General features: G+C 55.5%; 1 protein-coding gene across 4 annotated transcripts in view; it reads right to left on the reverse strand.

Moving 5' to 3' along the window:
• OSBPL1A (oxysterol binding protein like 1A) overlaps positions 1–15,976 on the reverse strand; it is a 134,660-nt gene that overhangs the window by 26,931 nt on the left and 91,753 nt on the right. For all 4 annotated transcript variants that reach the window (XM_064170825.1, XM_064170822.1, XM_064170824.1 and 1 more), the window contains exons 17-18: positions 8,750–8,906; positions 509–584 (exon numbers count right to left, since the gene is read on the reverse strand). In XM_064170825.1, coding sequence (XP_064026895.1) covers positions 509–584; positions 8,750–8,906 — 233 coding nt within the window. The remainder of the gene's footprint in view (positions 1–508; positions 585–8,749; positions 8,907–15,976) is intronic.

Below are 15,976 nucleotides of genomic sequence, written 5' to 3' on the forward strand. Positions count from 1 at the left end.
TGAGGAGAAGACCTCTTCTCAAGTCAGCCTTAGCTGGAAGCAGATTAGCTCTGATCTGGCCACCATCTGGCCAGTAACAGCACGGGAGTGAAGGTTGACATACCAAAGGGAAGGGGGAAGAGCAAAACTAAGTAGCTGGGGGGTGGTGTGGTAATTTTTTTCCCCCCAAGTAAAACATTTTTGCTACCATGAAGTACTTTAAGGGTTACAATCAAGAGGAAAAGGCTTCCATTGAAGGAATATTGCTCTGACCAAGCCACATCTTACAGCATCATAGAATGGTTTAGGTTAGAAGGGACCTCAAAGCCCATCCAGTTCCACCCCCCCTGCCATGGGCAGGGACACCTCCCACTAGAACAGGTCTTCTCAAGTCATGAAAGCAAACAGAGTGTAAGCAGCTAATTCAACCCAACCCACCCAGCCCAGCCCTCTCCCCAGTGAGTTTTCATCTGGGCCTCAAGTGAAGCAGTCTCTTCCCATCCTCAGCCCCAGCACTCTGCTCACTCACCATTCCAATGCATTTCCTCAAGATACTCCAGATGCTGAAGTCATTCCTGGAGAACATGGGAGATGGCAGGCTGGTTCTGTGGAGAGCAACAGGGAGGAAAGCAGAGGTAAGCACAGTTCTCCATACTAAAGCCTGGCTAAGGAACCCAAACACTCTGGTTTTTTGGAAGTCACTGTTATCCAACTTCTCAGTGAAACAGGAGTGCCTCTGCCACTCTGCCACACCTGCACTGTGTCACCTGCACAGAAACCTCCACTTCTCCAAATGCACAACCACAACCAATCCTTGCATTTGGTGTAGGAGCTGTGGAAGAGAATTTCCACCTCAGTTATCAGACAACTGTTTATACAGTGGCACTGCTAAGGCTCCTGGAGTCACAGAGTGGGTTAGGTTGGAAGGGACCTCGAAGCTCAGCCAGTTCCAGACCCCTGCCATGGGCAGGGACACCCTACCCACCAGTCCAGCTTGCTCATGGCCTCAGTCAGCCTGGACTTGTACACCTCCAGGGAGAGGACATCCACAACCTTCCTGCAAAGAACTTCTTCCTCATCTCCAGTCTCAAACTCCCCTCTGCCAGCTTCAATCCATTCTCTCTCATCCTGGCACTCCCAGGCCTTGTCACCTCCCCAGCTCTCCTGTAGCCCCTTCAGGTACTGGAAGGCTGCTCTAAGGTCTCCCTGCAGTCTTCTGTTCTCCAGGCTGAACAGCCCCAACTCTCCCAGCCTGTCCCCATTGGGAGGTGCTGCAGCCCTGTGATAAGCTCCATGCTCTCTTCTGGACCTATCCTGCAGGTCTCTTCCAACCTGGCTGGAAGAGATTCTATGTGATTCTATGATTCTATGTGCTTCTTGTGGTGGGGGCTCCAGCCCTGCACACAGCACTGCAGGGGAGCTCTCAGCAGAGTGCAGGAGAAAGGGGAAGCCCTTCTTCCCTCACCCTGCTGGCTGCCAAGAATTACCTCTGAGCTGCACTAGCCTTTGGAGCCTCTAATTTTGGTTAACTGTGCCTAAACACTTGTGCAGCCCTCCCAGCTCAGGGCTTGTCTGCTGCCTGGGCACCCTGCTAGCTCAGGGCTTGTCTGCTGCCTGGGCACCCTCCTAGCTCAGGGCTTGTCTGCTGCCTGGGCACCCTCCTAGCTCAGGGCTTGTCTGCTGCCTGGGCACCCTCCTAGCTCAGGGCTTGTCTGCTGCCTGGGCACCCTGCTAGCTCAGGGCTTGTCTGCTGCCTGTGCACCCTGCTAGCTCAGGGCTTGTCTGCTGCCTGGGCACCCTGCTAGCTCAGGGTTTGTCTGCTGCCTGTGCACCCTCCTAGCTCAGGGTTTGTCTGCTGCCTGGGCACCCTGCTAGCTCAGGGCTTGTCTGCTGCCTGGGCACCCTCCCAGCTCAGGGTTTGTCTGCTGCCTGTGCACCCTCCTAGCTCAGGGCTTGTCTGCTGCCTGGGCACCCTCCTAGCTCAGGGCTTGTCTGCTGCCTGGGCACCCTGCTAGCTCAGGGTTTGTCTGCTGCCTGTGCACCCTCCTAGCTCAGGGCTTATCTCCTCTCAAAGTAGCTACCTGAAAGGAGGTCATGAAGAGGTTGGTGCTGGTCTCTGCTCACAGGTCATCAGTGATAGAACAAGAGGGAATGGCCTCAAGCTTCCACTGGACATTAGGAACCACTTTTCCCAGCAGGAGTGATCAGGCACTGGAATGAGCTGCCCAGGTTGGTGGTGGAGTCATTAACCCTGGATGTGTTTCAAAGCCGTTTGGATGTGGTGCTTGGGGACATGGTTTAGGGTGCACCTTGGGTTGGACGTGGTGGTCCTGAGGGGCTTTGCCAGCCTGAATGGTTCTGTGACAGAGCAGCACCTTTGCAGAGTGTGAAGAGGCTGCAGCTGCCTCCTCCCCCTGCTTTTGTGATCAACAGAAACATCACCAAGGGAAAAAGCAGAGCTAAATCACTTCACTCACTCAAAGCAATTAGCTTCAGGAGCTCTACTTGCTGTGTTTGCTCACACTGCTCTTTGCCACTGGAGCAGCTTTACCAGGGCTGCTCCTTTGGTTTGCAGAAAGAACCAAACCTAGAAGTGCTCTTTAAAACACACCAAGCCCAAGCCAGGCAGAAACCTCCTCCCAGGTAGCCAAGTGTTTAGTTAGCCAAGAGCTGAAAGCTGACTTGCAGCACTTGCAGGAGGGTTTGGTTTAACTGCTCAAGATGGTCTTGCTCCTCCCATTCTGAGTCTCCACTGACACAAATCTACTTAGTGAAAACATCATCCTGGGTAATGTAAAGTAGGAAAGACTCCTGTGGGTGCTGTGATGCCAGTGCCCAGGAGAGGCCAGTGCCCACCAAGCAGTCAGTCATCCTCTGGAGTGCTAACTTGGGCTTTCTCTGTGTGTGTTTTACTGCAGGCACTCAGCAGAGTAGGTATTTGTGTTTTGATAGCAAAGAATCACAGAATGAGGTAGGTGGGAAAGGAGCTCAAAGCTGAGCCAGTTCCAACCCCCTGCCATGGGCAGGGACAGCTCCCACTAGAACAGGTTGCTCAAGGTCTCATCCAGCCTGGTCCTGAACACCTCCAGAGAGGTTGTGGAGCACAGAAGCACCCAATGTGATCTTTGATCTTTGATCACATTGGGTGCTTCTGTGCTCCACAGCCTCCCTGGGCAACCTGTGCCAGTGTCTCACCACCCTCAACTTGTGCCAGTGTCTCACCACCCTCATCCTGTGCCAGTGTCTCACCACCCTCACTGCAAAGAAATCCTTCCTCATCTCCAGCCTCAACCTTCCCTCCTCCAGCTTCAACTCATTTCCTCTTGTCCTGTCCAAAGTCTCTCCCCAGCTCTCCTGCAGCCCCTTCAGGCACTGCAAGGCTGCTCTAAGCTCTCCCTGCAGCCTTCCCTTCTCCAGGCTCAACAGCTCCAACTCTCTCAGCCTGTCCCCACAGGGGAGCTTCTCCAGGCCTCTATTCTAATTCCCTAGAATTAGAGATGTCTCAAAGCTCATCCAGCTCCAAGCCCCTGCCATGGGCAGGGACACCTCTCACCAGCACTGCTTGCTCAAGGCCTCAGCCAGCCTGGCCTTGAACACCTCCAGGGAGAGGGCAGCCACAGCCTCCCTGGGCAGCCTGTGCCAGTGTCTCACCACTCTCACTGCAAACACTTTCTTCTCCAGCTCAAAGCCATTGTCCCTCATCCTGGCACTCCCAGCCCTTGTCCAAAGTCCCTCCCCAGCTCTCCTGCAGCTCCTTCAGGCACTGGCAGGCTGCTCTGAGGTCCTCCTGAAGCTTTCTCTTCCCCAGGCTGTACAGCCCCAACTCCCCCAGCCTGTCCCACAGGGAGGTGCTGCAGCCCTAGGATCACCTCTGTGGCCTCCCCTGGCCCTGCTCCAACAGCTCCATGTGCTGCACCTTGCAGACTCTTCTGCCTGAGAAGACTCCCAAGCCCTGCTTTGCTGAAGCACACTCAGGGGTTGCTCTCCCATTTTCACTCTGGCTAAGCTCTCCCTTGGCTCAAAGCTGCCATTCAGCTCCAGCCATCACTCCCAGTCCTCAGCCACCCCAGCTGAAGCTGGCAGGGCACTCTGGAGTGCTCTCCACGTGACACACACACACAAAGTGCTTTTAAGCCACCAAGGAAGATCCCAGGGGCAAGTAAGGACACACGTGGGAAAATGAGGCAGCCAGCACCTGCAGCCTAACCCTGACACATTCCCTGCCTCAAGTGAGGGAGAGCTTTGTGGATGCAGCAATCTCCTCCCAGATGCCAATTTCAGAACCAGCTCCTGAAGTTCATTTCAGCTTTAAGTGACCAAAACATCTGCTGGCATTGCTGTGCAGTGCAGCCACACAGCCAGGGCAGGGAGATGCTGATGGGGAACTGCTGTAAGGAGGAAGGGCTGAGAGCCCTGGGGCTGTTGAGCCTGGAAAGAGCAGGCCCAGAGGGGATCTGCTCAATGCTCAGCAAGAGCTAAAGGGTGGAGGTTAAGAGGACAGGGCTGGGCTCTTCCTGCTGGTGCCCAGTGAGAGGAGGACTGCCAGAACCCAGCAGGTTTCACATGAGGAAGAACTTCTTTGCTGTGAGGGTGCTGAGCCCTGGAGCAGGCTGCCCAGAGGTTGTGGAGTCTCCTTCTGTGGAGAGATCCCAACCCCACCTGGCCATTCTGATCCTGGGCAAGCTGCTGTGGGTGGCTCTGCTTTATAGAAGGGGGTTGGACTGGATGAGCTCCAGAGGTCCCTTCCAACCCCCACCTTGCTGGGTTCTGTGCACAGGTGAATGTCTTTGTCATCACTCCCTTAAAAACGGTTACCCAAAGCACCACTTTCAACTACTAGAGGAAACCTTTGGGGCAGGACTCATCTCCTCATGAGATTCAACAGCAGCAAGCCCTGCACCTGAGCCAGAACAACTCTCACTACCAATCCAGGCTGGGGGAGGAGGTGATAGAAAGCAGTCCTGTGGAAAAGGACTTGGGGGTGCTGCTGCACATGAGCAGGCAGGGTGAGCTTGCAGCACAGAAAGCCAATGGCAGCCTGGGCTGCATCAAATGATGCATGGCCAGAGGGGATCCTGCCCCCCTGCTCTGCTGAGACCTCACCTGGAGTACTGCATTCAGGTCTGGAACCCCCAGCACAGGAAGGACATGGACCTGATGGAGCAGGTCCAGAGAAGAGCCACTAAAATGACCAAGGGGTTGGAGAAGCTGTGCTGTGAGGAGAGGCTGAGGGAGCTGGGGGTGTGCAGCCTGCAGCAGAGGAGGCTCAGGGCAGAGCTCATTGCTGCCTGTAGCTGCCTGCAGGGAGGCTGTAGCCAGGTGGGGTTGGGCTCTGCTGCCAGGCAGCCAGCAACAGAAGAAGGGGACACAGCCTCAAGCTGTGGCAGGGCAGGTCTAGGCTGGGTGTGAGGAGGAAGTTGTTGTCAGAGAGAGTGATTGGCATTGGAATGGGCTGCCCAGGGAGGTGGTGGAGTGGCTGTGGCTGGAGGTGTTGCAGCCAAGCCTGGCTGGGGCACTTAGTGCCATGGTCTGGTTGGTTGGGCAGGGCTGGGTGCTAGGTTGGGCTGGCTGAGCTTGGAGCTCTCTTCCAACCTGGTGATTCTGTGATTCTGTGCTGGTGGGAACATGCTGTGTTTTGGTTGGTTGACTAAGGGTGAGTTGTTTTCTGCTGGTGTGACCATGGCACTTGGGGACATGGCTTAGTGGCCATGGTGGTGTTGGGTTGATGGCTGGACTTGATCTCAGAGATCTTTTCCAACTGAAACACACCTAAGATGTCTCCATGGGGTTAACACAAAAGAAGCCAAACAGAAGCTCTATAGCAAATCCAAGGGTGCAAAGACTGGCATTAAGTGCTGTCAAAACATCCTGACCCCCACACATGGCCTAGCAATACAAAGGTTTCTGCTCTTAACAGCACCCAGCTCCCATCCCAGAGGCTGCATCTTTGACAATGTGTCCTCTACCTACCCCCACCAAGGAGCCACAAACTGCATCCAGCAGCTCCAGGCAGTTTTCAAGCCACAGCAAACAAATCCTGTACCAGGCCTCAGAAACAAGGCTTGAAACACCACTCAGCTCCCATCCCCTGAGGATGCTCTCCTGGAGGCAGGACTTAAATTGGCTGAGCTCTGGGGAGAAACAGTTTGCATCAAAATATTTGTGCCACTGAGGTGGCAGTAACTTATCAGCCAGCCCATTCCTGCCCTTGTTTAGCTCTCTTCACTACTACAACTCATAGAATAGAATCACAGAACCAAGCAGGCTGGAAGAGAGCTCCAAGCTCAGCCAGCCCAACCTAGCACCCAGCCCTGCCCAACCAACCAGACCATGGCACTAAGTGCCCCAGCCAGGCTTGGCTGCAACACCTCCAGCCACAGCCACTCCACCTCCCTGGGCAGCCCATTCCAATGCCAATCACTCTCTCTGCCAGGAACTTCCTCCTAACATCCAGCCTCAACCTGCCCTGGCACAGCTTGAGCCTCTGTCCCCTTCTTCTGTCGCTGGTTGCCTGGCAGCAGAGCCCAACCCCACCTGGCTACAGCCTCCCTGCAGGCAGCTGCAGACAGCAATGAGCTCTGCCCTGAGCCTCCTCTGCTGCAGGCTGCACCCCCCCAGCTCCCTCAGCCTAACTCATACAACTCCAGGAATATCTCACACACAGCTACCTGTGTGTTACTTTCCATTCCCCTTTCCAGCAGATCTGAAATGCTCCTCCAGACCTGCTCCCTGCACTTGTGACAGCAGAGTGCAGCTTAAGGGACAGTTGCCAAGTTCCTTCTTTTTTACAGTAGCCAGAAGATCCACTCCTATGAAAACTCTTCCAGACAAGGCATGCCAACAGGCATCACCAGTCCCATGTCCACCAGGAGCTGCCACCTTTCTCCTCATTGTCATAGAGTCACAGAATGGTTTGGCTTGGAAGGGACCTTAAAGATCATCTACTTCCAAGGACACCTTCCACCAGCACAACTTGCTCAAGGCCTCATTCAACCTGTCCTGGAACACCTCCAGGGAGGGGACAGCCACAGCCTCCCTGGGCAGCCTGTGCCAGGGTTTCACCACCCTCAACCTGTGCCAGTCTCTCACCACCCTCACTGCAAAGAAATCCTTCCTCATCTCCAGTCTCAATCTCTCCTGTCAGCTTCAACTCATTTCCCCTTGTCCTGTCCAAAGTCCCTCCCCAGCTCTCCTGCAGCCCCTTCAGGCACTGCAAGGCTGCTCTAAGCTCTCCCTGCAGCCTTCCCTTCTCCAGGCTCAACAGCTCCAACTCTCTCAGCCTGTCCCCACAGGGGAGCTTCTCCAGGCCTCTATTCTAATTCCCTAGAATTAGAGATGCCTCAGTGCTCATCCACTTCCAAGCCCCTGCCATGGGCAGGGACACCTCTCACCACCACTGCTTGCTCAAGGCCTCAGCCAACTTGGCCTTGAACACCTCCAGGGAGAGGGCAGCCACAGCCTCCCTGGGCAACCTGTGCCAGTGTCTCACCACCCTCACTGCAAACACTTTCTTCTCCAGCTCAAAGCCATTGTCCCTCATCCTGGCACTCCCAGCCCTTGTCCAAAGTCCCTCTCCAGCTCTCCTGCAGCTCCTTCAGGCACTGGCAGGCTGCTCTAAGGTCCTCCTGGAGCCTTCTCTTCTCCAGGCTGAACAGCTCCACCTCTCCCAGCCTGTCCCCACAGGGAGGTGCTCCAGCCCTAGGATCACCTTTATGGCCTCCTCTGGCCCTGCTCCAGCAGTTTCCAAGGCAATGAATGCAGTTCAGACATCCACCCTCACCTAGTGCTTCCTCCCAGCCTGAACTTCCTGCTCTAATTAGGAAAGGCACTCAGCCAAGGCTATAAATACCACCCTGCCAGCAGCACAAGAACACAGAGCAACACACTTAGTCAGCTGCTTTATGTTACCTTCCCAGAGCAGCCCATGGCTCCCCTCAGGCCCTGCCTGCTATGGGAGGGACACACATGCAGAGGCTGTGCCTCGAAACAGCAGACCTCTGACGCTGCCACAGGCATCACAGCCACTGCAGTCTTACTCCTGAAGACACCAAGCAACTAAAGCATGTCCTGCTTGCTTCTCTAACAACACTGCTTTGCTGCAGCCTGGTGCCCCCATCAGCATCCTGCACGGCCCAAAGCACTTCCAAAGTGGTCTTGGAAGCCGCTGGAGCCCAGCTCCATCTGCAGCACAAACATCATATTGCCCTCTCCCTGAAACCAGAGAGCAGTGGTGTCCATTACACCTCATTAACTCCACACCTATTGTCCTCCTTTATCAGCAAGGAAACAAACCAAAATGGATCATTTGACAACACAAAATAAGCCCATAAAACATGGATGAGACTTTCAGAACCAGACTCCCTTTTGCTCACAGGTGAGTTCCTGCTGCCGGGCTAGCAATGGCTTTCATTCACTCCTGCTACCAAAAGAAGGATCAAATGACTGGAAATTAAAGAGGCAATAGGAGGCACAGGTCATTAAAGATCCATGAAGGCATTAAAATCCACACAGATGTCAAGAGGGCCCTTCCAAACCTATTTTTCATGTAGCACATTCCATTTTATCCTGACTTATTCCCAACCAGCCCCCTAAAACCAGGGTGAAAAAGGAGCCTTGGAGAAACACTCTCTGTGCAATCACAGCAGAGTGACCTTCCCTGGCAGTCAGCCCTCCCAAAGCTCTAACCCTCCTCTCTTCTGCAGGGCCCTGGGGCTCTTGCCCTCCCCATCGGCACACGCTGAGGCGGCTCAGGAAGAGCCAACCTACTTACCTGTGCTTTTTGATGCCGTTGGACAGCGACTCCCCACTGCCACAGAGCTTCCCTTCAGCCAGGCTGGACGTTAGGGTCTCTTTGGAATCCATGCTGTCCTCCAAGGAGCAGGCTGCTGTCGTCTCAAAGCCGCCTAGGGATTGCTCAGAGTCGGAGTCTGCAGAGGAGCAGGTGCATGTTAACGAGTGCCCTGCCCGGGCGAGCCTTCGCTCCCTGCCAGACCCTGCCTCTTCCACAAAACTGAAACCCAAGCAGGCTGCTGCTGCGCCCTGGCGACAGCATCCCCGCGGCAGGCTCCCGGCGCCGCCGCCCGCGGGCAGCGCAGCCAACCCCTTCCAGCCCAGCCCGGGGCAGCAGGCACAGCGTCACAGCATCACAGCATCACAGCATCAGCAAGGCTGGAAGAGACCTCACAGATCATCAAGTCCGACCCTTTGCCACCGAGCTCAAGGCCAGACCATGGCACCAAGTGCCACGTCCAGTCCTGCCTTGAACAGCTCCAGGGACGGCGACTCCACCACCTCCCCGGGCAGCCCATTCCAGTGTCCAATGACTCTCTCAGGGAAGAACTTTCTCCTCACCTCCAGCCTAAATCTCCCCTGGTGCAGCCTGAGGCTGTGTCCTCTTGTTCTGGTGCTGGCCACCTGAGAGAAGAGAGCAACCTCCTCCTGGCCACAACCTCCCCTCAGGCAGTTGCAGACAGCAATGAGGTCTCCCCTGAGCCTCCTCTTTTTCCAGTCACCTCCGCAGGCACAGCCTGGCTCCTTCCAGAGAAGGCTGCAGCTCTGTCCGAGCTGTTGGGCACCTGAGCAGCCCTCACTGCCCAGCTGCTGGGCAAGGCTGAGCGGGCAGCAGGAGCTGCTGCAGGCAGCTGCTGGGGCACATCAAGGCAGCGCCCCCGGCAGAGGCTGGGCGATAAGCGGCGCCGGCAGGGAGATAACCGCTGTACTCTGGAAGGCAGGGGAACAGGGCAAGCCACATCACAGCCAGCGGCGCCCAGCGCCCTCCCCCCGCCCGCGCCGGCAGCGCCAGGCCAAGGCTGCAGAAGAGGCTAATGCAAAGGGCACAGCCAAGCAGCAGAAACACCCTGAGGACACAGAGGAGTGAGGCCAGGGGAGGCCACACAGCTGCTGGAGTGAGGGCAGGGGAGGACACAAAGCATCCTAAGGACACAGTGGAGGGAGGCCAGGGGAGGACACAAAGCATCCTAAGGACACAGTGGAGGGAGGCCAGGGGAGGTCACACAGCTGCTGGAGTGAGGGCAGGGGAGGCCACATAGCAGCCTAAGGACACAGTGGAGGGAGGCCAGGGGAGGACACAAAGCATCCTAAGGACACAGTGGAGGGAGGCCAGGGGAGGTCACACAACATCCTAAGGACACAGTGGAGGGAGGCCAGGGGAGGTCACACAACATCCTAAGGACACAGTGGAGTGAGGCCAAGGGAGGCCACATGGCAGCCTAAGGACACAGAGGTGCTGGAGTGAGGCCAGGAGTGGCCACAAAGCATCCTAAGGACACAGTGGAGGGAGGCCAGGGGAGGTCACACAACATCCTAAGGACACAGTGGAGGGAGGCCAGGGGAGGACACAAAGATGATCCAAAGGCTGGAGCAGCTCTGCTGTGAGGACAGGCTGAGGGAGCTGGGGGAGCCTGGAGAAGAGAAGACTCCAAGGGACCTTAGAGCTGCATTCCAATACCTGAAGGGAGCCTAAAGGAAGGCTGCAGAGGGACTCTTCCTGAGGCTGTCTAGACACAAGCCAAGAGAATGATCTGAAGCTTGAGGCAGAGCAAGGTTAGACTGGAGCTGAGGGAGAAGTTCTTGGGTGTGAGGATGGTGAGACTCTGGGACAGGCTGCCCAAAGTGCCTGTGGAGACCTCCAATGTCAGGTCAGATGAGGCTTTGAGCAACTAAGTGCAGTTCAGAGGTGTCTCTGCCCGCGGCAGGGGAGTCGGAGCAGATGATCTGTGAGGTCCCTTCCAAGCTGAGCCATGCTGAGATTCCATGGAAATCAGACAGCCCTGCCCCAAAGCAGGAAGCCAGCACCTGGCAAGAGGCAGCACTTCACTTTCATGTGCTGCTTTCCAACCTGACAAGGCTGTCCCAGGCCAGCTGCAAATGCCCAGAAGCAAGGGAACAGCTCAAGGCAAGTAGAGATGCACCAATTCCTATTCCATTTGGGCAATCCTTTGGCAGCAACCAGGTACTGCATGGAATGGTGAAGAGCTTAATGCCATGACCAAAGAATGGCAAGGTCAGCCATGGTCTCACACCCTGATTGGAACTCAAGGCTAGCAGCCAAATCTGGATGTCCAGCCTGCAGAAGAAAAGGTTCCCAGGAGACCCAGAGCAGCCTTCCAGTACTTGAAGTGGGCTACAGAACTGGGGAGGGACTTGGACAATGGCTTAGAGTGACAGGGTAAGGGGTGATGGTTTCAAACTGGAAGAAACTGGATTTAGATTGGCCATTAGGAAGCAATTCTTGCCCATGAAGGTGGTGAGGCACTGGAACAGGTTGCCCAAATAAGCTGTGCAGGCTCCAAGCCTGAAAGTGCAGAAAGCCAGGTTGGTAGGGCCTTCAGCAAGCTGGGCTGGCAGGAGGTGTCCCTGCCCATGGCAGGGGGTTGGAGCTAGATGATCTTTAAGGTCCCTTCCAACCCATTCTGTGAATCTGACTGCAAAGTGGCAGCTCCTCCAGCACAGCATCCCAATCACAGCTGCTCACTGCCAGGAGCTGCCTTCTTCTCTCCTGTTCAGGAGCTTCTTCAAAACACATCAATTTCTTAGAATCAGAGAATCAAGCAGGTTGGAAGAGACCTCCAAGCTCCTCCAGTTCCAACCTCCAAGCTCATCCAGCCCAACCTAGCACCCAGCCCTGCCCAACCAACCAGACCATGGCACTAAGTGCCCCAGCCAGGCTTGGCTGCAACACCTCCAGGCACAGAGACTCCATCACCTCCCTGGGCAGCCCATTCCAATGCCAATCACTCTCTCTGACAACAACTTCCTCCTCACATCCAGCCTCAACCTATCCTGGCACAGCTTGAGGCTGTGTCCCCTTGTTGATGTTGCTTTGGGAAGGAGAAAGGTGACAAGAGGACTTTCTACTGCAAAGGCCAGCGGTGAGAGGCTGAGAAGCAGTGGTTTGAAATTAGAGCAAAGCAGATTTAGGTTGGATGTCAGGAATGAGTTCTGCATTATGAGGGTGATGGAATGCTGCAAACAGATTGCCCAGGGAGGTGGCTGAGGTCCCATCCCTGGAGATACTCAAGGTGAGGCTTGACAGGGCCCTGGCGACCTGCTCCAGTTGAGGAATGTCCCTGCTGCATGAAGGGGGGATTGGGCTGGATGAGGTTTGGAGGTCCCCTTTCAACCCAAACCATTCTATGATTCAGATGTCAGAAGGGTCAAGAACAAGCACAGCATCCTGCTGAACAGATGGGCTGTGCCACAGTGCCTCCATCCTCTCCAGAGGAAGATCTAGAAGCACAGAGGAGATCTTCTCTTTCATCAGAACCATCCATGCCTGTCCTGCTGTAGGCAGTGCTGAGATGAAGGCAGTTGCTAGGGGATGAAGAGAACTGGCAGCTGGTGCTGAGGATATGTTAAAGCAATGGACTGGCACTCCAGAGAACCTTCTCACAAGCTCCCCCCAATCTGTCAGCCTAGCTCTGTGCCAAATGATGAGGTAAGACATTCCAGAGTCCCTTGGTGGGGACTGTTTAAACCACGTAGAGGAAGAGGAAGCCTTTGCACTCGTGGCCAGGTCTGTTACATAAAACACAGACTTCTCCAGAGACCACGAGCCCAGGCAGCCAGGAGGGCACTGCTGGGTATCCTAATAGCCCAGAGGAAGAGCTGCTCCAGCAGTGCAACACAGCTTGGGCTTCAGCATCATGACCACACAAGAAGCTCTAAATACCACCACAGAATCCCAGGTTGGAAGGGCCCCAAAGATCATCTGGTCCAGGCTTCCTGGGTAACACTAGAGTTGAGCTGAGCTGGCCCAGCACCTGTCCAGCTGAGTCTTCACACTGTCCAGGGCAGGGGAATCCACTGCTTCCCTTGGCAGACTATTCCCTGCAAGCTAAGTTTCCACTTCTCTGTTGAAGAGCTGCTCCACTGTGCCAGCACCTCCCACGAGAACAGCATGAAGCAAACACGGAGCAGCCAGACCTGGCTTCAGCACCTCCTGCCACGGCCATGCCAGCACCGCCCTGGGCAGCCCATTCCAGTGCCAGCAACTTCCTCCTAGCATCCAGCCTGAACCCACCCTGGCACAGCTTGAGGCTGTGTCCCCTTCTTCTGTTGCTGGCTGCCTGGCAGCAGAGCCCAACCCCACCTGGCTACAGCCTCCCTGCAGGCAGCTGCAGGCAGCAATGAGCTCTGCCCTGAGCCTCCTCTGCTGCAGGCTGCACCCCCCCAGCTCCCTCAGCCTCTCCTCACAGGGCTCTGCTCCAGGCCCCTCCCCAGCCTTGCTGCCCTTCTCTGGGCACCTTCCAGCACCTCAACATCTCTCTGCAATTGAGGAGCCCAGAACTGGACACAGCACTCCAGGTGTGGCCTGAGCAGTGCTGAGCACAGGGGCACAAGAACCTCCCTTGTCCTGCTGCCCACACTGCTCCTGAGCCAGCCCAGGATGCCATTGGCTCTGCTGCCCACCTGGGCACACTGCTGCCTCCTGCTCAGCTCCTCTCTCCCAGCACCCCCAGGTCCCTCTCTACCTGGCTGCTCTCAGCCACTCTGTCCCCAGCCTGTAGTGCTGCCTGGGATTGTTGTGGCCAAAGTGCAGAACCCTGCCCTTGGCCTTGTTCAGTCTCATCCCCTTAGCCTCTGCCCACTCACCCAGCCTGTCACCTCCAGCTGCAGTCCAAAGCCTCTCCTTTGACCCAAGGATCTTAGACTGCAAGCTGCAGGTGTCAGAGGGAACAAGCCCAGCACTGCGTTGTGAGCACAGAGCAAGAGGCAACTCCAAGCCAGCTTTTGCCTGTGTGCTTGCAGCTAACTCCTTCCTGAATTGAGATGAGCAAACTCCCCCTCACTGCAAAAAAAGACTGAGCTTCACAAGTTGCTCCAGAGCAGCTGTCAAACAGCAGACTGGGAGACTTTCCACTGAACTTAAGGGGATGTGGGCTGAGGAGGGGGGAGAAGGGAGAAGAGTCCCTGTTTCAGAAGCCAAAGTTCTGCAAGGATCTTTGAGACAGAGCAGGCTGGTGAGGAAGTTCTCCAGCTCTTGAAACCTGGAGTGCCAGGGGAGCAGCAACACCACCAGCTCCGTTGTGCAGGAGTGTGAGAGCAAGGGGAAACAGCAGGGACAGACACTTCACTCCTGGGAAGTTCATCTCCTATTGCAGTAAGTGCCAAGCTCTCAGTTCCAGATGGCAAAGTCTGCCTGGGTGACTTTATTAACAAACACACCTGGGGAAGGCAGAGTTTAGTCACTGCCAAGGCTGCCTTAGAATGCTGCCCAAGTGCTTCCATCCCTCTCTGACATACCTGAACTCACTCATTTAGCTACACCCCACACATGACACCCACAGGCAGCAGCAGGCACAGAATGGTTTGGGTTGGAAGAGACCTTAAAGCTCATCCAGCGCCAACCCCCTGCCATGCCCAGGGACACCTCCCACCAGCACAGCTTGCTCGAGGCCTCATCCAGCCTGGCCTTGAACACCTTCAGGCAGAGGGCATCCACAGCCTCCCCAGGCAACCTGTGCCAGTGTCTCACCACCCTCACTGCAATGAATTTCTTCTCCAGCTCAAATCCATCGTCCCTCATCCTGTCACTAGAAGTCCCTCCCCAGCTCTCCTGTAGCCCCTTCAGTTACTGGAAGGCAGCTCTAAGGTCACAGTATCACAGTATCACAGCATCATCAGGGTTGGAAGAGACCTCACAGATCATCAAGTCCAACCCTTTACCACAGAGCTCAAGGCCAGACCATGGCACCAAGTGCCATGTCCAACCTTGCCTTGAACTGCCCCAGGTCCTCCTGGAGCCTTCTCTTCTCCAGGCTGCACAGCCCCAACTCTCCCAGCCTGTCCCCATAGGGGAGGATCTCACTGCCCTCTGATCATCTTCGTGGCCTCCTCTGGACCTGCTCCAGCAGCTCCACATCCTTCACAGGACAACCTCTCAGAGGCTGCAGATCACTTTCAGCGTAGGTTCCAAAAAAGCCAGCTGAGAACTGATGCCAAACATGGGAGGAGGAGCAGTGAGGTTTTGTGTTGTCTGTACCAGTTCTAATTTGAAGTCAGCTGGTAACTGGAGACAAGCTTGGAAGTGAGCAAGAGCAGCAGACCCAGCCTGCTGTACCACCCAGGAGCATCAGAGCTGAACACAGCACCTATTAGTGGCACATAACAGCTGAAGCTACACTATGCAAGTTAGTTTCAGTACAATCCAAGGAGTCCTGCACCTCAATAACTGCTTTTATAGAAAGGCTGCATCTGTGGAAAACAGCAACCCCCTCATAGGTTGGACTTGATGATCTCAGAGGTCTTTTCCAGCCTCAACGATTCTGTGAAGACACAGAAGCTGTGGCTGCAGGAAAAAGAACAGCCCAAGCCAAACCTCCCCTCAGCAGGAAAATCAGGGCAAGTCGAGAATCATTAAGGCTGGAAAAGACTTCTGAGATCATCACACAGAATCACAGCATCATAGAACCAAGCAGGCTGGAAGAGAGCTCCAAGCTCAGCCAGCCCAACCTAGCACCCAGCCCTGCCCAACCAACCAGACCATGGCACTAAGTGCCCCAGCCAGGCTTGGCTTCAACACCTCCAGGCACAGCCACTCCACCACTTCCCTGGGCAGCCCATTCCAATGCCAATCACTCTCTCTGACAACTTCCTCCTAGCATCCAGCCTCAACCTGCCCTGGCACAGCTTCAGGCTGTGTCCCCTTCTTCTGTTGCTGGCTGCCTGGCAGCAGAGCCCAACCCCACCTGGCTACAGCCTCCCTGCAGGCAGCTGCAGACAGCAATGAGCTCTGCCCTGAGCCTCCTCTGCTGCAGGCTGCACACCCCCAGCTCCCTCAGCCTCTCCTCATAGGGTTTGTGTTCCAGGCCCCTCCCCAGCCTTGCTGCCCTTCTGTGGACACCTTCCAGCACCTCAACATCTACCTTCTACACAACCCTCCCATGACTCCCAGCCTCACATCCTCCCAAAGTGGGTTTGCAGTTTGCATACAACCAGGGAATTTTATCTGCAATACAAAAATCAAATGTGAGGT

This window comes from Pogoniulus pusillus, chromosome 34, assembly GCF_015220805.1.
Source record: "Pogoniulus pusillus isolate bPogPus1 chromosome 34, bPogPus1.pri, whole genome shotgun sequence".
In the NCBI taxonomy this organism is placed as follows: domain Eukaryota; kingdom Metazoa; phylum Chordata; class Aves; order Piciformes; family Lybiidae; genus Pogoniulus; species Pogoniulus pusillus.